The sequence below is a fragment of the Geotrypetes seraphini genome, chromosome 9 (genome assembly GCF_902459505.1).
Source record: "Geotrypetes seraphini chromosome 9, aGeoSer1.1, whole genome shotgun sequence".
In the NCBI taxonomy this organism is placed as follows: Eukaryota; Metazoa; Chordata; class Amphibia; order Gymnophiona; family Dermophiidae; genus Geotrypetes; species Geotrypetes seraphini.
In genome coordinates, this window is record NC_047092.1 from 108,515,741 (window position 1) to 108,538,168 (window position 22,428).

Below are 22,428 nucleotides of genomic sequence, written 5' to 3' on the forward strand. Positions count from 1 at the left end.
AGGAGTAACTCTCGACTCAAACTTATCAATGACAGATCACATATCCAAACTAATATCATTCTCCTTCTACTACCTCTGCCAGCTTAAAACCATACGTGCATACTTCTCAGAACTCGAATATCCCAAATAGACTAATGCAACACACTACTGGTGGGCCTGCCTACCAAAACTCTCTCCCACCTCCAAAGGGTGCAAAATGCGGCAATCCACCTCCGGAAAAACCTAGGCATCCGTGACCACGTTACCCCCACATTAGCTTCCATGCACTGGCTGCCCATTCATAAGCGCTGCACCTTCAAGGCTCTGGTCCTTGCTTTCAAAACCTTCCATGAAATGATTCCGCACTACATGAAAACTGAACTACAAACCTACTTCCCAAAGCAACCACTGAGGTCCCAAGGAGAAAATCAACTAACCATACTTCCCTCAAAATTGAAACAGCCTGCAAACGCTCCTACTCACATTTCATACCCAGACCCATTCCCCCATCTGTTAGAACACTAGATGGACTTTGGAGCTTCAGAAAGGCCATGAAAACCTTCCTCTTTACAAACCCAGCACCTTAATGACATGCACCCAGAAAAGCAATTCAGAGTCAACGCACCTACGCCACCTAATCTCACCAGATGCTACTTAGGTGTATATGTTTTATAGTCATGTCTATATTGTAAATTATGTCTTGATTATATTGTGGATGCACTTTGTAACCTGTTCTGGGCTCCTTTGGGAGGACAGGCTAAATAACTGAATGAATAAATAAATAAATAAATGCCTGAGCCAAATAAGCCTGGTAGAGAATAGCATAACATTTGGGGGAAAACCCATCAGTCAGGCCAGGAGCTCCCACCTGTGGACCTGTTGGGGAACTCTGGGAGGAATAGAGAGAGTTTGCTGCTAAAATGCACTTGCATTTCCCCAGAGTGTCAACTGCACACTCCATGCCACTCCCCCCCCACCCAAAAAAAAATTTTCAGGCGCTTAATCAAAAAAAGCAGTAGGACCCCCTTCACGGACCGACTCAATTTTGCCCCCTCCCGCACCACAGCGCACATGGAACACAGCGGCGTACTTGACCACCATCCACCGTAAAGAGGACACAAGTCCACCAAATCCTGCCCTGGGGAGTCCATTTAGACAGTCTTCTTTCAAAAACCAACTTTGAAGTGGTAAAAACAGAACCTTTAAGACATTTAGTTATTCTTTTGTTTTTAACCCTTTCAGGACCAAGGGACATATTTGTCCCATAACTTTAAAATCCTATAAATTTTGATTGGGATAGTCTACAGTTCTAAATTTGATATGTACGGATTCCATATGATACTGCCTTTATGTAAACAAACTGGTTCCGACATTCATTCATTAGCGTCGTTGCCAGATTGACGAGAAGATTCACTTGCCACACTGTCCATAAGCCAGAAGTGTGATTTTTTAAATAAAAATAATGATATTTCACACAAAAAAATCAATTTTTTGGCATCTGCAAGCCCTTTTTACCATAAAAATGTCGTCAAAACCACAAAAATTGGCCTACGATCCTTATGGTCCTGAAAGGGTTAAATTAACTGAATTCTGGAATGCTTTACTGCTTACATTAAAAAGTTTAGGTTCTTTTGCTTTCTTCCAGAAAGGTCTGAAAACTTTTTTGTTTGCTAAACATTTTGGAAATTAACTATTTCAGTCTACTTTTTCTTGTCAACTTTATGTATTATGTTTTTTACATTATTGTAAACCAAGTCGAGCTCCTCTTGGTTGATGACTCGGTCTATAAAACTGAGTTTTAGTTTAGTTTAAAAATAACTTTTAAAAAGATTGTTAAAATCCAAGATGGCTACCGCAGGTACCAATTTTATAATAAAATTGCCAGAGAAAAGCAAAGGACCCCTCTGAAAATAGTGATTTTTTAATTTTAGGGGTGGGGAGGGCTAAGGCACACAGAGAAACCACCCAAAACCCCTTTTTGAAGAACCCCCAAAATCACTAATTCAGGCTGTCAGTCACACACAACACTAAGTTACCCTCTGCGAATAACTTAGCGCTGCACTTGGATTCAAAAATTAAAAACCTTAGAAACCACTGCTCAACAAACGACCCTAATGATCATCAAATAGCTAACACCCAAGGAAATGACATACCAGCAGACATGATCTGGAGCTCCTTTCAAGATCTAAAATGGAGTGATTACACCAAACTATACAACAAATACTCTAAAACTTATTGCGTTCTGGACTCATGCCCCCCCAAAAATTATAAAAGCGGCACCATTACAATTCAAACTATCGCTGCTACAATACCTGGCCCACAACTTAAAAAATGGGAAGTTCCTCTCTAATAACGGTCACATAATAACCCCAATTCTAAAAAATTCGCAAAGAACCCTCAGCCCTAATAACCAACTACAGACCAGTAGCATCCATTCCATTTACTGTAAAAATCATGGAGGGACTAGTACATACCCAACTGATGAACCATCTTAATCAGTTCTCTCTTCTATACGAAACCCAATGCGGTTTCAGACCTTTATGGTTAAATATATTTTATTGAGCAAGCAAGAGCACAACATAGCAACACAAAGTACAGAAACAGCTCAAAAATTTTGAAATAGTCCCCAAAAGAACCACCCCCCCAAACCCCCCTCCCCACCATACCCACCCCTGGGTCCTCCTTCGAAACACAAATGAACAAAGAATCTGAATAACAAACTATACAAAAGAGGCACAAAAAGGAAGTACAAACAAAGCATCAATTAAGTATCCGGCTACGAGCCAGAGGGGTCAAAGTATTCCAGAAAGGTTCCCAAGTGGTCTGGAAAAGACGACCTTGTCGAGAAGCCAAGGCAGTCACATCCCTTCGCTCCCACATCAAAAGAGCGATCATGCGGCTCCTCCAAAGGGAATAGTCCGGAGCCTCAGCTTCAAGCCATTTCATCAGGATGCATTTCAAGGCGATCAGGATAGACCACTTGAGGAAAGCTGCAACTCCCTTGGAACGTGGAAAGTAGTGAGGAACAGTCCCAAATAAAAGCAAAGGGGAACTGCGAACAGTAACATGCCAAATAGACTGCACAAAAGCAAATATAGCAGTCCAAAAAAGTTGTATCTGAGGACAAGTCCAGAACATGTGGCCTAAGCTGGCTTCCGGAGCCTGACAACGAAGACAGGCTGCGTGAGGACGGAAGTGAGCCAAATAAGCCCTTTTAGGAGAAATATATAAACGAAAAATCAATTTAAAATGTTGCTCCCAAAAGGTAGTGTATTTACGAAAAGCAGGCAGTCGCCGGACAGCCTGAAGGAGAATATCAGAAGGCAAATCAACAGCAAGATCACCGGACCAAGCATCTCGCAGCTTAGAATGGTCAAACAAAGGGCATTCATCCTTCAAGTGGCGGTGATGAAACGTGAGAGGGACCGGTTGTTGAGAACCAAGGGTAAAGGCCGTGGACAAAGTCTCATGACAAGCTAGAAGGTAAGGAAGAGATGTAATGATGGATTTGCATGTAGGCAAAATAGTCAGTAGCAGGGAGATCAAATTCAGCTCGCAACTGAGCAAAAGATTTAGTGACGCCTTCATCATTAACCAAGTGAAATAGATAATGAATGCCCCTTGTTTCCCACCGAGCAAAGCTCGGCCCATCTATCCCAGGTAAGAAAGAACCATTGAAACGAATAGGAAGGAAGGGAGATACAGAAGGAGAAAGAGTGTGAAATTTACAGACCCAACGCCAAACCTTCCGTAAGGGTCGATGTAAAACTTTCATAGAAAGAGACTCAGGTTCTGAAGAAGGAACAGAATGAAGATAGGCACTGAAATGAGTGGAAGAAAAGCAGGAAAGTTCCAGAGCTGAGTTAGTAAATGCCAAAGTACCCCTAAAGAGATCATTAATATGCCTCATTCCACAACCAACTGTCAAATATCGGAGATTCAATAATCCCAAGCCACCCCTATACCAGGGAGTCGCCGCCCGCTTATAAGGCAAGCGAGGCCTCTTCCCTGCCCAAAGAAATTTCTGGACCAGTCGTTCCAATCGGCGCTCATCACGAAACGTCAAATAAAGGGGAAGGACCTGAAAAACATAAAGCCAACAGGGGACCAGAAGCATGTTGTACAGGTGTACTCGACCCAAAAGTGAGAAAGGAAGGGACTCCCAAAGGTGCAACCTATTTTGTAACGTTTGAAACAACGGGGTTACATTCAGCCGGTACAAACTAGATAAATCTAGCGGAATATTAACCCCCAAGTACCGCAAAGAAGAATCTGCCCAACGAAGAGGGAAGACACCCCGCCACGAAGTACGTAAATCTGGTGGAAAAGGTAAAGCCAAAGATTTATCGAAGTTAAGAGACAGCCCTGAATAAAACCCAAATTCAGAGATGAGATCCAGAGCCGCCGGGAGAGAATCTTCAGGTCGGGTAAGAATTAGAAACATATCATCCGCGTACGCCAGAGTCTTAAGTTCGAAGTCACCGACTGAGAGACCTCGGACCTCCGCGAACCCCCGAAGAGTGCATAGCAACGGTTCCAAAGAAAGAAGAAACAAAAGAGGGGAGAGAGGGCATCCCTGTCGGGTTCCACGAAGAATAGGGAAGGAGTCAGTACAAGTCCCATTAACAAGCAAGGACGCCAAGGGATTGGAATATAGGGAACGCACAGCGTCTAGAAAGAATCCCCCGAGCCCCACATACTCCAAGGTACGAAATAAGAAGGACCAGTGAATACTATCAAACGCCTTAGAAGCATCCAAGCTGACAAATAAGGTCGGAATCCGGAAAGATTGACACTGGGCAAGAGCAAGAAGTACCTTGCGAACATTATGTACAGACTGTCGGCCCCGAACAAAGCCTACTTGATCCTCATGGATAAGCTGAGTTCAGACCTTTATTCAGTACGGAGACAGTAATTGCAGCTATTTTAGACAACCTGTGCCTACTGTTTAGCAGGGGCCTCAATGCATTGGTTGTGCAATTCGATATGAGTTCAGCCTTTGACCTGGTAGACCACAGGAAAATGCTACAATGCCTAGACACCATTGGTATCAAAGACGAGGTGCTGAACTGGTTTCGTGGCTTCCTTACATCCCGTACCTATCAGGTACGCTTCAAATATGAGCTTTCTGATACCTGGAGCAATCCATCCGGTGTGCAACAAGGGTCACCATTGTCTCCATTGCTATTTAACGTCTACATGTCCTCACTGAGCTTGCAATTAACTCAGCTGGGGATAAAACTATTCAGTTATGCAGATGACTTCACGATTATAATCCCATTTGCTGACTATCTCGGAAACTATTCCCAAGGCTTCAGAAGCCATAAACATGACAAGCAATGGATGACAAACTTCTTTTTTACTCACTGTGCCATATGCTGCCTGGAACTGCATAGAGAGAAGCCAAAACTGCTTACAGGGAGATCCTCTGCCTCAAAGAAGAAACCAAGCTGGACTGCTGAGCTTGACTGACCCCCCTACCCCCGGCTCAACACCAACAGCTGGGAACCCCACCACTACCAGCACGGATGCAACCTGGTGAATGGATGCAGCCTGCTCCCATCCCAGGCATACCTCCACAGAACATAGAAACATAGAAATAGATGGCAGATAAGGGCCACGCCCATCCAGTCTGCCCACCCTAATGACCCTCCCCTACCTTTACCCTGTTAATAGATACCACGTGTCGATCCCATTTGGCCTTAAAATCGGGCACACTGCTGGCCTCAATCACCTGAAGTGGAAGACTATTCCAGTAATCAACCACCCTTTCAGTAAAAAAGAATTTCCTGGAGTCACCTCGCAGTTTCCCGCCCCTGATTTTTCACGGATGCCCTCTTGTTGCCGTAGGACCCTTGAAAAAGAAGATATCTTTCTTTGCCTCGATGCAGCCCGTGAGATATTTGAACGTCTCGATCATGTCTCCCCTCTCTCTGCACTCCTCGAGCGAGTATAGCTGTAATTTATCTAACCGTTCTTCGTACGGGAGATCCTTGAATCCCAAGACCATCCGGGTGGCCATTCTCTGGACCGACTCCAGTCTCAGCACATCCTTGCGATAATGTGGCCTCCAGAATTGTACACATTATTCCAGGTGGGGCCTCACCATGGATCCATACAATAGCATAATGACCTCCGGCTTATGGCTGACGAAACCCCTGCGTACGCAACCCATGATTTGTCTTGCCTTGGATGAAGCTTGCTCCACTTGATTAAGTCAAAAAGCACAGTTACTTACCGTAACAGGTGTTATCCAGGGACAGCAGGCATATATTCTCACATGTGGGTGACGTCATCTACGGAGCCCCGGCGCGGACAGCTTTTCAAGCAAACTTGATTGAAGTTTCAAGTTTGCACACTGCACCACGCATGTGCATGCCTTCTCGCCCACTAGAGGGCGCATCCCACCTCGTGGTCCTCAGTTCCATAACTAGCAAGGAAGCCATCCCCGGGGAGGCGGGCGGGTTGTGAGAATATATGCCTGCTGTCCCTGGATAACACCTGTTACGGTAAGTAACTGTGCTTTATCCCAGGACAAGCAGGCATGATATTCTCACATGTGGGTGACCTCCAAGCTAACCAAAACAGGGCAGGTGGGAGGATGGCAATTTAGGAAAACAGATTTTGCAAAACTGACTGGCCAAACCGGCCGTCACTCCTGGATAGAGTGTCCAGACAGTAATGAGAGGTGAATGTATGAACCGAAGACCAAGTGGCAGCCTTACATATGTCCTCCATCGGAGTGGATCGGAGAAAGGCTATCGAAGCTGCCATTGCTCGGACCTTGTGCCCCGTGACTCGACCCGGGGGAGGAAGGCCAGCCTGAGCGTAGCAAAAGGAAATGCAAGCGGCCAACCAGTTAGACAGAGTGCGCTTGGAAACTGGATGCCCTAATCGATTGGGATCGAAGGACAAAAACAATTGAGGAACCTTCCGATGAGACCTGGTGCGTTGAAGATAATATGCCAACGCCCTCTTACAGTCAAGCGTGTGAAGCGCCGTCTCGCCAGGATGGGAGTGGGGCTTCGGGAAGAACACAGGAAGGACAATGGACTGATTGAGGTGGAAGTCAGAAACAACTTTAGGTAAAAACTTAGGATGGGTGCGGAGAACCACCTTGTCGTGATGAAAGACAGTGAAAGGAGGGTCCGCAACCAAGGCTTGCAACTCCCCAATCCGCCTGGCGGAGGTGAGGGCAATCAGAAACACCACCTTCCAAGTCAGAAATTTCAAGAGGGACTTGTTGAGTGGCTCAAAAGGGGGTTTCATCAGTTGAGCCAGAACCACATTCAAATTCCACACGACAGACGGAGGCTTAAGAGGGGGACAAACCCTGAGTAACCCTTTCATGAAGCGTGTCACCAAGGGATGGAGTGACAGAGGGCGTCCATCCAGAGGTTGGTGGAAAGCAGAAATCGCACTGAGATGAACCCGCACCGAAGTGGTTTTCAAGCCAGAGTGCGACAAATGAAATAAATAGTCCAAAACCGAGGATACCGGAACTGATACCGGATCCAGGTGAAAAGACGAACACCAGGTGGAAAACCTGGTCCATTTCTGCGCATAGCAAAGCCTCGTCGAGATCTTGCGGGAGGCTTCCAACACCTCCCTCACCGATTGAGACAGGTCCGGAGGAGTCAGGGAACAAGAAACCAAGCTGTCAGGTGCAATGACTGCAGATTGGGATGTAACATGGATCCTTGACTCTGAGACAGCAGAGAAGGAGAGACAGGCAGGGGAAGAGGCTCCCTGGCACTGAGCTGGAGCAGCAGGGAGAACCAGTGCTGACGCGGCCACCGAGGTGCTATGAGAATCATCGTGGCCGTGGACGATTTTAGGTGTACCAACGTTCGCATGATCAGAGGGAACGGAGGGAATGCATACAGGAACCTCCCTTCCCAGTCGAGTAGGAAGGCATCCGCTTCCAGACGGTCCCGCGAGTACATCCGAGAACAATATAGTGGTAGTTTGTGTGTCTCCGGAGAGGCAAACAGATCCACCTGTGGCGTTCCCCAGCGAGCGAAAACCTCGCGCAGAACTGCTGAGTGTAGAGTCCACTCGTGCGGTTGCAGAAGTCAACTGAGTTTGTCCGCCAGGCAATTCCGTTCTCCTTGGATGTAGACCGCCCGGAGGAAGATGTTCCGGGAGGCCGCCCACTCCCAAAGGCGAAGAGCCTCGGAACAGAGGGGCCAAGACCCCGTTCCCCCCTGCTTGTTCACATAGTACATTGCCACCTGATTGTCCGTGCGGACGAGGACCACCTGGTCCTGCAATATGTGAACGAAGGCTCGAAGTGCTAGGAAGATGGCCCGCAGCTCTAGCACGTTGATATGACACCGACGGTCTTCTGCCGACCACAGGCCCTGCGTGCGAAGACCGTCGAGATGGGCTCCCCACGCGTACTCCGAGGAGTCCGTGGTCAGGACCTTGCGAAAAGGCGGAGTGCGGAACAGTAGCCCCATGGACAGATTTGAAGAGTCTGTCCACCAACGCAGCGATTTCCGCAAAGGCGGAGTCACCGAAATGAGGCGAGACACCGGGTCGCACTCCTGACGCCACTGGGACGCGAGGGTCCACTGAGGGATCCTCAGATGTAGCCTCGCAAACGGCGTGACATGTACCGTCGAGGCCATATGGCCCAGCAGCATCATCATGTGCTTGGCCGACACCCTCGATAGTTGAGAGACCTGGCGGCTCATCCGTACCAAGGCTTCCAACCGCTGGGTCGGCAGGTAGGAGCGCAGGCGCACCGTGTCCAGCACCGCACCTATGAATTGAAGAGACTGAGTCGGCCTCAACTGAGACTTTGGAAAGTTTATCTCGAACCCGAGAGTTTGCAGGAAGGCAATAGACTGTCGGGTCGCTGAGATAACCCCCTCCCTGGTCGGGGCTTTGATGAGCCAATCGTCCAGGTAAGGGAACACATGGAGTCCACGTGACCTCAGGGCTGCCGCAACCACCACCATGCACTTCGTGAATACTCGTGGGGACGCGGCCAGGCCGAAGGGCAGTACCCTGTACTGGAGGTGGAGGTCCCCCACCTGGAATCGTAAGAATCTTCGACAGGCGGGGTGCACCGGAACATGGGTGCATGCTTCCTTCAGGTCGAGGGAGCACATCCAGTCCCCTTCCTCCAAGAGAGGATACAAAACCGGGAGAGATAGCATTCGAAACTTCTCCCGGGCCAGGAATTTGTTGAGCTTCCTGAGGTCCAGTATGGGGCGCAGGTCCCCGGTCTTTTTTGGGACCAAAAAGTAGCGGGAGTAAAACCCCGTACCCCACTGGTCCTTGGGGACCGGCTCGACCGCCCGAAGCTTCAAGAGGGCTTTGGCTTCGGTTATAAGGGTCGGTAGCTGCGAGCGGTTGCAGGGGACTAAACTTGGGGGACTGTCCGGCGGCGAGGACACAAAGTTGAGCGAGTAGCCCTCGGAGACGATCCGGAGCACCCAAGCGTCTGAGGTAATCCCGGTCCATGCCTCCCGGAAGGACCGAAGACGCCCCACGATAGGAAGGGGTTCCTGTGAAAGTGCGGAGGGGAACCCGCCCCATCCGCTCAGCCCGTCAAAAGGAAGGCGCGGGCTTAGAAGGGCCCTGCGCCGGGGCTTGGGTTTGTCCCCCTCTGCCTCGCTGAGACGGACGTCTCGGAGGCGGTCTCGAGAAAGCCGGGGTCGACTTCTGAGGGTATCGGCGCGGCGGAGGCCGAAAAGGTTTCTGCGGCGGGGGCCTAGGTTTGGGGCGGACCAGGGATGCTAGAGAGCGCTCCTGCTCCGACAAGCGCTTGGTCGCCGCATCCAATGACTCGTCAAATAACTCGGACCCCACACAAGGCAAGTCTGCAAGGCGTTCCTGCAGGTTTGGGTCCATGTCGAGGGTGCGAAGCCAGGCCAAGCGGCGCATGGCCACTGCGAAGGCCGACACCCTCGAAACCAGCTCAAAGGCGTCGTACACTGCATGGAATAGGTACAACCGCAATTGAGACAGGTTGGACATAAACTTATCGAATCCTGCTCTTTGGGAGTCCGGTAACGAGTTTCGATATTGAGGAAGGTCCTTCACCATACCACGCAAATAGGAGGAAAAGGTGAAGGCGTAATTTAGAACCCTGGTGGCCATCAGGGAATTTGAATAGAGGCGACGGCCAAACTTGTCCAGGGTCCGCCCCTCCCTGCCTGGTGGAACCGCCGCAGAAACCCGTGAGGGCTGTGATTTTTTTAGAGCAGACTCCACCAGAAGAGACTGGTGTGAGAGCTGCGCCTTATCGAACCCTTTAGGGGGAATCGTCCTATACTTCGATTCCATTTTTGAAGGTACAGACGTGACTGTAAGAGGGTTTGACAAGTTCTTCAGCCAGGTTTGCAGAAGGACACTGTTGAGAGGGAGTCTAGGCACCTCTCTAGGAGGAGTGGGGAGGTCCTGTTCCTCCAAAAATTCTTTGGAATACCGAGAACCTACCATCAGGTCAATCCCCAGGGCTTGGGCCATGTCCTGAACGAAGGATGAAAATGAGGACGGCCTAGCCTGGGGAGACGGGGTTCTCGACCGCCCCACCGAGGAGAGGGGGGAGGCCTCATGGGAATAATGAGGATCCCTAACAGATCCCGAATCCCAGGATCCCCTCTCCAGGGCCCTCGAGGGGGAAGGGGAAATTATCCTCCTCGCAGAACCCTTGGGTGAGGACCCCGGGGTTCGTGGGACACTCTCCCGTTTCCTCGGCGAGGCGGCTCGGGAAGACTTCCCACGAGGTGAGCGGAGGAGCCTCGGGTTGTCGAGGCGCAACTCCGACACCTGCAGCGCCTCGCCCCCGAACGACGAGGAACGGTCGCGCCGAGGCGAGCCTCGGGGCCGCTTAGACTTCCTCGATCGGCGCCCCGTCCGAGGTCGCGTCGAGGGCGAGGCGTGCCGGGAAGACCCGGAGGAAGAGGAGGAAAGACGGCGCACTCTGCGCAACTTTTCTTTGGGCCTTACACTCCGCTCAGGGGGTTCCCCCGAGGTCGAGGTCAGGGGCGGGGCCGAGACCGAGGTGAACGGGGCCACAGTACCCGAGACCGAGGTCGCCGAGGCCGGGGCTCCCGCGGTCGAGGGAGCCGAGGCCGGGGCCTCCGAGACCGAAGGCGCCCCGGCCGAGGTCGAGGCCGCCGGAACCGCAGCACGTTGCAACACTTCCAGGGCTCCCGACAGCTCCGATGAGATCAGAGCTCGGAGGAGATCCTGGAAGGCCGGAATCCCCACGAAGGTGGGGAGTTCCGAGTCCGGGGCACACTCCCTGGAGGGCGACCTCGGTCTCGAGTATTCCCTCGGGGTGTGCGGAGTCGAGGTCCGATGCGGGGCCGGGGTCGACCCACCCGCCTTGGCCTGACTCGAGGATGGCTTCTTTGCTGAAGGGGATGGAACAGAGGACTTACCCGAAGCTGGCTTCACTGACGACGCCTTCGAAGAAGAGGGCCGAGGCGAGGCCGAGGCCCCCGAGGACGCCGAGGCCGAGGTCAAGGCCGGGGCCGAAGCCGAGGCCGACGTCGAGGCCTTAGGCGGCGCGTCGACGGCGAACAATTCCGCCATTCTGGCCTTACGGCGACGGAGGGCCCTGTTTTGGAAGGTAGCACAGCGATCACACGACTCTGTCGGATGTTCGGGCCCAAGACAGACAATGCACCACCGGTGAGGGTCAGTGATGGAAAGCAACCTCTCACACCGGCTGCACTTTTTGAATCCCGTAACAGGACGGGACATCCACGAAGAAAAAGAAGAAGGCCGGGAACGTACAGACGTCCCGCGGCCACGGCTTCCGGGAGCCCCCGGAGCCCAACGAAAAACGAAATACTTTTTTTTTTTTTTTTTTTTAAGAAAAGAACCGAAAAGAAAAACAGCACCGCGAACTAATTCGATGGAGAAAACAAACTAAACGCGGCAGCTAGAAGGCAAAACACTGGAGCTCAGATCCACAGGGCTTTCTTGCTCCGCGGAAAAAATTGAACTGAGGACCACGAGGTGGGATGCGCCCTCTAGTGGGCGAGAAGGCATGCACATGCGTGGTGCAGTGTGCAAACTTGAAACTTCAATCAAGTTTGCTTGAAAAGCTGTCCGCGCCGGGGCTCCGTAGATGACGTCACCCACATGTGAGAATATCATGCCTGCTTGTCCTGGGATAAAAGATATGCAGGGATAACTCATTCAAATCAAAATTACTATCGAGTGACTCAAGAGGTCAATAGAACAAAAATAAAGTCACCACTAGTTCATCAATACACTTAAGGAACTAATTTTTATTTAGAACTCTGCTCAGAGACATGAAGGCTGAAAACTCGGCCTCACCTACCAATCATTGCAGTGTTCAAAAAAGATTTTAAATTTAAAGTACCTTTAAATATGCTAGCTAAAAAGCTATGCTGAGAATATAAATGCTTCCATGAGTTTTATAGTTATGAAAAAAAGACTTAGCTTTGAATAGTGACTGGTTCCAGTCACTATTTAAAGCTAAGTCTTTTTTTTCATAACTATAAAACTCATGGAAGCATTTATATTCTCAGCATAGCTTTTTAGCTAGCATATTTAAAGGTACTTTAAATTTAAAATCTTTTTTGAACACTGCAATGATTGGTAGGTGAGGCCGAGTTTTCAGCCTTCATGTCTCTGAGCAGAGTTCTAAATAAAAATCTGCTCCACTTGATTGGCAGCCTTCATGTCCTCGTTGACGATCACCCCTAAGTCTCGCTCTGCTACCGTAGGTGGCGTACCTAGGGTATGTGGCACCAGGGGCCCATCATTTTTTGACACCCCCCCCCATCTATATGAAAAATATGATTTTTAGTAACAATTCACATATCGCACAACAAGAGTGTACCTAGGAAAAGGCAGCATCTTAAACACTGTAGTGAGCACTAGAACACCAACACATACATTGTAAAACTAAACAAGCCAGATCCTGCAGAGTCAATTGATCCTGTAGTCAATGCCAACAGAATACTATGTTCTTTTCATAAACACAGAACAGAGATACACCCTTGCCCAATATGGAATAATCACAAAACTAAAAATAGAAATATGTAGACAAAAGTTAAACTGAACCGCCAAGAAACCAGACCCTGGATAGAATGCAACACCACAAAAACAGTAACACATGTCCTCTAATACAGTGCAAAATATAAAGACAGTAGATGTAAATTTGAAAAAACTGATACATAACAATCACCACTTTACAAATTAACAAATAAAAATAAAACAAATAATGAGAAATAAAAAAATACCATTTTATTGGACTAATCCCCGTAAGCTCGGTCCCCATCCCCGCAAACCACCTGATTCCATCCACCCAAGCCTTGAATTGTTTATATTAAAGTATAAAAAGAAACAATATTCTGTACAATTGTCAATTTATAAATCAGCGTCTTCTGCCCACTCTCTCTCCACTTTCCTTCAGCGCACGCACATAAAAACAAGCAAGTAATTTTATATCATTTTCATTCTATTCATTCATAGAAATTAAAGTCTAAATAATGCCAGTCACATAAAAAAACATGATTTTACAAAAATAATTCCCTGCAGTCAAGCCTGTAAGGATTACTAGATGTCTTTCAGCAGCTCCCCTCCCTCCCCCTTACCTTTGTGGCCAAGTCAAAATGATCTACCAACAATAAAATTTTAAAAACACAAAGCACACTGTATGCAGAGAAAATGTTCATTATCATTTATATTCCGCGGGTTTTGAAAGAGGTCAAGGCAGATGACTTTATGCAATGTCACCTCAGTAACAACTATACAAAAATAGACAAATATTCCCCCTCCCTTTTTACTAAAACGCGATAGCGGTTTTTAACGCAGGGAGCTGCGCTGAATGCCCCATGCTGCTCTCAACGCTCATAGGCTCCCTGCGCTAAAAAACACTATTGCGGTTTAGTAAAAGGAGGCCATAGTGCAAAATATAGACAGCATGTATAAATTCTCAAAGCAGACACATTTTGATCACTAAATTGAAAATAAAATCATTTTTCCTACCTTTGGTAATTTCATCAGTCTCTGGTTGCATTTTATTCTTGATTGTGCATCCAATATTTCTTCCCTTCTTTCAGCCTCCTGTATGCTTCCTCTCCTTCAGACCTTATTCTCTCCCCAAACTTTTTCTTTGTTTCACCCTGCCCCTTCTTTCTTTTTCTCTCTCTCCATACCCCCTTTCTTTCTGTATGTGTTTTTCTCTCTTACCCTGCCCCCTTCTTTCTTTCTCTTTCCACACCCTCTTTCGTTCTGTATGACTGTCTTTCTCTCTCTTTCCGTGCCCCATTTTTCTTTGTTTAACCCTGCCCCCTTTCTTTCTTTCTGGCTTCCTGTCCCCCCCCTTTCTTTCTTTCTCCCTGCCCTCCCCTATGCCACCACCATTGGGAAAATGCTGCCACTGCCAGTGGGGAATAGGCAGCCACTGCCACCATCGGGAACAGGCCGGCGCCGAGTTCGCCCTGCTTCTCTTCCCCGCGGGGCCGACCAACTCTCGCCATCCGACGTCAATTCTAACGTCGGAGAGGACATTCTGGGCCAGCCAGGCAGCGATTGGCTGGCCCAGAACGTCCTCTCCGACGTCAGAATTGATGTGGGTCGCGAGAATTAGTCGGCCCCACAGGGAAAAGCAGGGAGAACTCAGCGCCAGCCTGTTCCCACTCAAGTGGCTAAAGAGCCGCTGTTTGCCGGCCTAGGGAGAACACTGGAGGGTGGCCAGCTGTGCACCCCCTTGAGGCGTAAACCCGTGGCGGACCACCCCACCCCACCCTGGTATGCCATTGTCTGTACCTCACTCACTCCCTATGACCAAAAGTTCTTTCTTCTATTCCCCATGTACACAATCTCTTTCCCTCCCTTCCTCTCTACCAAGTCCATGCCTTCTGTGTCCAAAAACACATTCTCTCCCCCACCTCAGCATCTCTTTCCTTCCCTTTCTCTCTCTCAAGTTCATGCCTTCTGTGTCCAAAAACCCATTCCATCTCCCACCTCAGCATCTCTTTCCCTCCCTTCGCTCCCAAGTCCATGCCTTCTGTGTCCAAAAACACATTCCCTCGCCCACTTCAGCATCTCTTTCCCTCCCTTCCTCTCTCCCAAGTCCATGCCTTCTGTGTCCAAAAACACATTCCATCCCCCACTTCAGCATCTCTTTCCCTCCCTTCCTCTCTCCCAAGTCCATGCCTTCTGTCTAAAAATGCATTCCCTCCCCCACCTCAGCATCTCTTTCCCTCCCTTCCTCTCTCCCAAGTTCATGCCTTGTGTCCAAAATGCACTCCTTTCCCCCTTTTGTGTTCTGCGTGTCCCTCCCAGCCCATCTTAGCAACTTAGCAAAATAGAGCTCGAGCCGCAAGGCTTGTCTTCTATTTCCTGCCTGTCCTGCCGCACACTCAAAGCCGACCGGAAGTCTTCCCCGACGTCAGCGCTGACGTCGGAGGGCAGGCTTTGCTTAAGCCCTCCCTCCGACATCAGCGCTGACATCGGGGAAGACTTCCGATCAGCTATATGTGATCGGCAGGGCAGTAGGAGCAGAAGATGAGCCTCGCGGCTCGAGTTATATTTAACCCCGTGGGTCCCCCGTCCAGCTCTCTCCTGTGCACCCCCTTGGGGCGAGGACCCAGGGCGGACCGGACCCCCCCCCCCCTAGGTACGCTACCGTTCTTCTTAGGATCTCGCCATTAAGGGTATAAGTCCTGCATGAATTTTGGCTACCCAGGTGCATAACTTTGCATTTTTTGGCATTGAAGCTGAGTTGCCAGGTCCTAGACCAGCGCTCCAGTAGGAGTAGATCGTGCATCATGTTGTCGGGCATTGAGTTTTTGTCCTTTGTGCTTTTGCCCACTACATTGCTTAGTTTGGCGTCATCGGCGAATAATGTTATTTTATCTCGGAGCCCTTCTGCTAAGTCTCTTATAAAGATATTGAATAGGATCGGGCCCAAGACCAAGCCTTGGGGCACTCCACTGATCACCTCCATCATTTCAGAGGGGGTGCCATTCACCATTACCCTTTGCAGCCTACCTCCAAGCCAGTTCCCAACCCATTTCATCAAAGTCTCGCCCAATCCTATAGAACTCATCTTGCTTAACAACCTGCGGTGTGGTACGCTATTGAATGCTTTGCTAAAGTCCAGGTATACGATGTCCAGGGACTCCCCAACATCCAGCTTCCACGTCACCCAATCAAAGAAGCTGATCAGGTTGGATTGGCAGGATCTCCCCTTAGTAAATCCATGATCCCGTAGATTCTCCTCATTCAGGATCGTATCAGGCGTTTGATTAGAGTTTCCATTAGTTTGCTCACTATTGATGTGAGACTCACTGGTCTGTAGATTGCTGCCTCTATCTTTGAGCCTTTCTTGTGGAGTGGAATGATGTTAGCCGTCTTCCAGTCCAATGGGACGCTGCCTGTACTAAAGGAGAGGTTGAAGAGCGCGGACAGCGGTTCCGCCAAGACATCACTCAACTCCCTGAGCACCCTGGGGTGTAGGTTGTCAGGCCCCATAGCCTTGTTAACCTTAAGCCTTGACAGTTCACCATAGACTGTGCTGGGTGTAAACTTGAAATTATTAAATGGGTCAACTGAGTCAACCCTTGTCTGTAGCTGAGGGCCGTGCCCGGCGCTTCTCGGGTGAAGACTGAGCAGAAATATTCATTTAATAGTTGTGCCTTTTCTGAGTCCTTTTCCACATATTCTCCGTCAGGTTTCCTAAGAAGTACTATCCCGCCTGAGTTTTTACTTCTGTCACTGATGTACCTGAAGAATGATTTATCTCCCTTCTGGATGTTCTTTGCTAGAGACTCCTCCATGTGGAATTTAGCCTCCCTGACTGCTGTTTTGACGGCTTTTGACTTGGTCAGGTACTCTGCTCTGGAGTCCTGTTTCCCTGATTGTTTGTAAGAGATGAATGCTTTTTTCTTCTCCTTGATGAGGTCTGAGATCTCCACAGTGAACCACTGCGGCTTATTGTTCCTACGCCGTTTACTTACTAATTTAACATAGCGGTTTGTCGCTTCCTGTATGGTGGCTTTCAAAGTCGACCACATTTCTTCTACGGTATCGGTTTCTGCTTGGCTTTGTAGCACCTGGTGAACAAAGTCACTCATGTCTTGGAAGTTTGTGTCCTTGAAATTGAGGACCTTGGTCAGTGTGGTAGATTTAGTGAAGCCTTTCCTAAGATTGAACCATATCATGTTGTGGTCGCTGGAGGCCAGTGTGTCTCCCACCGAGACTTCTGTGACACTTTCTCCATTGGTAAGTAATAGGTCCAGTATTGCCTGATCCCTCGACCCACTAACAGATGAACCTGGAGTGAGCAAGCTCCCAAGGGAATAGTCTCTGTGCTCCAACCTGAAGTGCAGGCTGTCCAGAGGGTGCACTGCCCCACAGCCAACCCCCCTGGAAGCAGACTTAACGCGAAGTCTGTAATCTTCCGCAGTTAGAGCTGTCCCCGTGGGGAACCTCTGTAGCATGAGGGCCAAAAACAATTGAAAGGAATGAATTTAAAGAAAATAAACATGAGCAGAAAACAGAAAATAAATTATTTTTTTCTACCTTTTGTTGTCTGGTCATTATTCAAATCATGTTGGTCCCAGGCCCAGATTGTCTTCTGATAACTCGCTTGCCAGGGTCTCCTTCTTTCTCCATGCTAATCATCCATCTCTGTCCTCCCCTTCCGTTTCCCTGCCCTGGAGGTCTGGCATCTTTCCTTTTGGCCCAAGATTTGGCCCTATGTTCCTTCCCTTCCTCCATCTCAGTCTCGCTTTAAAGCAGCCTGCAGAGGATCGCTGGTCATCTGTAGCAACCCTAGCAGGCTGCTGTAGCCTCAGCTGTGTCGCGGACCCATGCATCAGAGGAGGGGTGGGAACGCGGCACGCTACAGCCGACCGGCGATCCTCTGCAGGCTGCTTTAATGTGAAACTGGGAAGCCGGGATGGAGGGAGGGAACAGAGGGCCAAATTACCCTATTATCTAAATTATCTAAATTACCCTAAATTATCTAATTACCCTGCAGGCCAAATTTGGCCCACGGGTCTGAGTTTGACACCCCTGCTCTACAAGCTCTGGCAAGTATGGAAAAAGAGATGATTATATAAGGTTACAGTAGTTCCTTGGTAAGAAATTAGGTTAAATGTTATCAGGTAAATTTTATGCTAGCTTTTTGACTGAATTTGTATGTAATCAAACCACACGTAAACTAATATTTTTAAATTAAGTACTTTCAATCTGTATTAAATTCACTCAATGGGAAATCAAAATGATCATGTTATTATTAATATGAATAAAAAGTAGCCTGGGTATGCAGACACTGCTGATCGTTTATTATTCTTGTCCAATACCACTCTATTCCTGGTCTATTGGGTTATTTCTTTCTATGGTTCTCCCTGTGACTGCAACCCAACAAATAATTTATGAAGCATTCACCTGTCACTTAAATGTCTCTCACAGATCATGAAGTGTCCTATGAACCGCAGCTTATACCTTTCAGGTGCCCTCTTCTTTTAGGTAAAAAAAATAAATAAATTAACAGTTTAGTTCAGTTAAAATCTTTGAGAGATAAACCATACTATGATGCCTCTAAGCATCAATTCTGTCAGTTCGCGGTACGTGTTTTTAGCACTTTCGCCGAGGAAAGGTGAGAGTATTTTGTTAATTATGCTATAATCCTTTGTGGCCACTGACATCAAGAAATAATGATTTTAAATGTTGAGATATGTTTCAAGCACTTCCATATGTTTCAAGTACTTCCATGATCACCACGAATTCACAAAAACTTCATTAAAACGTCTCACAGATAATCACTGATTTGACGACTTCTCTGTTATTTTCAGCCCTCCAGTTGTGCATGTCTCCCGCATCTCCCTCCTATCACTGATCTACAGACAGCACCACTACAAGAGCCCATGGGGAATTCACAGATACACTACCGTTTGCCCACGAGGGAGGCCCTCAAATTACAAACTAAGCACCAGGAGCTTACGTTTCACCCTTCAATCAAGCCCGTCACTAATCAAGCAGACTACTGCTTACAGGGAGCCTTCCAGTAGCTCAGAGTCCCGCGCTCTTACCCGTGATGGCGGTGAACTGCTGGATTAACCCCTTCAGTGCTGAGGAAGCAACTGGACCGCCGCGTGTCGCCATCTTACCACCGCAGAACAACCTCTGCCGTCAGTTCCAAACTCCAGCTTTGCGCAGGCGCATTGCATACCAAAACCGGGGGGGGGGGGGTTTCGCTCAGCATTTGGGGCATGCGCTTTGCAGATCGTTGGGCTGCAGATTAGTGGTAGACTCCATCTTTGATTGGGGCGGCAAGATTCTGGAGAAGTAATGCAAATATTGCTCTTCCGTCGGATAACCTGCGCCTAGTACGTGAGCAAGCGTAAAACCTACTTCAGTAGTGAGGACCATTATGATATAGCTATGCAGGGAGGAAACTGCATGTTTATCAGTTTGTGTATAAATAATGATCCTACATATAAAAGTTTTATCTGGCTTCTTCACGATGAATGAATCTTAAATCTGAAAGCTAGTCATTGATCTATGTTAGTTCATTTATTTATAAAATCTTTATTCGTTTTTACATTTTACATCAAGTGTAACAATAATTAACATTGAAATTAAATACATCACTTGAATTTCTATCATATTTAATTAACATTAAAACATAAAGTTTTAACCCTTCCCTCCCACCCTTATTATAACATATGTAATCAGATATATTTTATAAAAATTATTTTCTATTGATCTAAACATTTAATAAAATTCAGAACCCCCCACCCCACCCATCCCCTCATTGCATTGAACTTATGGAAAAATGATATCTATTCATTACAATAATTTATCAATGGCCCCCACATCTTAAATTTATTATAATTTCCTTTTTGTATAGCTATTATTGTTCTTTCCATTTTATAAATGTGATAAAGTGAGTTCCACCAAAAACTATAATTAAGTCTACTCCAATTCTTCCAATTACTTGTGATACGTTGTATGGCGACCCCTGTCATAATCAATAATAGCCTATTATTTTTAGATGAAATTTGGCTCTTTGTTCTCATTGACATACCAAATAAAATCGTGTCATACGATAATGCCATAGGATTTTCCAATAAACAATTTATTTGGCCCCATATTGATTTAGAAAAGGCCAAAATTAATGGACAGTAGAACAGTAAATGATCCAAAGTCCCTGGCTCAAGATGACAATGCCAACATCTATTTGACTTAGAGCTATCCAACTTTTGTAAGCGAACTGGGATCTAAAATGCTCTATGTAACAAAAAAAAACCAAGTTTGTCTCACTGTACATCTCATTCTCCAAGACCAAATTCATGGCCATTGAGACGCAGAAATTTGTTGCTCAATCTCAATGCTCCAAATGTCTCTGAGACCAGTTTTTATTTTTTTATTCATAAATCCAGATATCAATTTATACCACTGTGCGGCCTGATGTTCCAGGAAGTCCACCTGAAAGCATAAGAACTCCGAACTATATTGATTATTAAAATTTTTCCATTCAGGGAACCCCGCCTGAATAGCCTGCTTCAGTTGCAACCATCTAAAGTTTTGTGATTTATTAAGACCATATTTATGTTGCAACTGTGAAAAATCAAGCAGTTTACCATTAGAAATAACATCGTTTAAGATCCATATAACTGCTATCATCCAATGTTTCCAGATGACTTTAAATCCGCCAATTTGAATCTTGGAGTTTAGACATATAGTTTAATTTGTCAATTTATATATTGGAATATCTGTTAAATTACTAACATATCTTAATGTTTTCCATGTATCCATTAATATTCTATTTTCTTTATACAATCTAGGCATCTTGATACTGAGAACATGACATAATCGTAAAGGAAACATGAGTCGCCATTCCAACCACAACCAGTCTGGAGTATTTTCAATGAGTTCTGGGAGGACCCAATACATACCCTGGCGCAAAATATAGGGCTCCTTTTATCAAGGTGTGCTAAAGAAATTAGTGCATCTAGGTGCCTACGCTATAATACCGCGTAGTACTGGTCTATTTAGCGCGGGCCGGTAGCAATGTCGCCACATTAATGTCACTATTGCGCGCTGCATGCCGCATTAATAAACAGCGCACGACGAAGGCAGGTATTATCACGTGGTAATCCAACAGCGTTCTGCCTATTCATCTTATGGTTCCAACTTTTCTCCATGTCCTGAGTACAGTAGTTTAGTGCAATCCAATACACACACACCCCTTAAACAAAACTGTGGTAACTTTGTTTGTTGAGCATGTGGGAGCTGTGCTTCTTCCTATGGTTCCCATGAGTGTTGAGAGAGTGGTCAGGCTACAAAAAGCACTAGTCTGCTTCTGTAAAAGGTGTGTAGGGTGTTTACTCACGCAGACAACAGCGTGTCACTAACCTTAATGTTGTCCTATTGTAGCTTTATTCTCATACATTAATGTCACCACAACCTGTGCTAGTGGTGTTTGTTTAGTGCTATTCAGGGTGCATTGTGTCCGGTGCTGCACCTGACACTCCATGAGTGTGTGGGACCATGTTGTTTGCTCATAAGTACCCTTACCATGCTTGAGTAAAAGAGGGGGAAAGGGGTGAGTTAGTGCAGTTCTGATCTCAGCATGAGTAAACAATACTGTGTGCAAACACACATGTTCCCTACATAAGGCTATATATGGAACAGCACAGTTTTACTGTACACATGGTGAGGTCGGTGGATGAGGCCACCAACTGAAACAAAAACACCTCTTCCCCTGGGGCCCTGTCATATGTAACTCATGAGCAACATTTCAACTGCTTTATTCAATCAGACCAATGGTCGGACCTTCTCACCGTCACCAAGGCAGCTCTCTAGTATCTTGGCAAAACCCAAAGAGTGCTATCTGGCTGCCTCCTCTTATCAGGAGCACTGACTAGTGACTTTTCCTCTCGGAAACAAGAGCAACAAGTACGTCGCCCAACGACCCTGTAGGTGGACTTTTCCTCCAGTCCTCTCGCTCTGAACAACATCTATGAGAAGTGAGTTTTGCAAACATTAAAACTGCCTTACTGGGTCAGGTCAACTGTCTCTCTAAGGCAGTAGCCTCTTTTCATGGTGTCTAATATATAATTCTTAAAAAAAAACAAAGTTAAAATGCTCCAATGAAGTATCCAGTGGGATTTAAACTAGGAACCTCAGAGGTTGGGAGAGTGGAGGGGTGGGGGTGACATCAAGTTTACCACAGCTCCTCTACACATAAACATATGACAGCATAGATGGTAATGTGTGTTTCAACATTGCTACACTCTAGATTGTTCTGTGATTCTCACCCTCCATGTCCCTAATATTAAGCAAAGGCGCAAAAATGTATGTCAAAAGTATTAGGGCCCATAGACAAGAATGGCAGTTCAAAATGCTAAGGCTAGTGAAGAGCTGAGTGGAAAAGTGCCTCTTTCCAGCACAGTAGCTTCACATACTTGTTATGCAGTTATAGTCCTG

At 47.2% G+C, this 22,428-nt stretch overlaps 1 protein-coding gene across 4 annotated transcripts in view; it reads right to left on the reverse strand.

The window, feature by feature from the left end:
- UBXN7 (UBX domain protein 7) overlaps positions 1-19,147 on the reverse strand; it is a 622,514-nt gene extending 603,367 nt beyond the window's left edge. For all 4 annotated transcript variants that reach the window (XM_033957938.1, XM_033957939.1, XM_033957940.1 and 1 more), the window contains exon 1: positions 19,026-19,147. In XM_033957938.1, the coding sequence (XP_033813829.1) occupies positions 19,026-19,098 (73 nt within the window). In that variant the 5' untranslated portion in view covers positions 19,099-19,147. The remainder of the gene's footprint in view (positions 1-19,025) is intronic.
- Between the last annotated feature and the right edge of the window lie 3,281 nt (positions 19,148-22,428).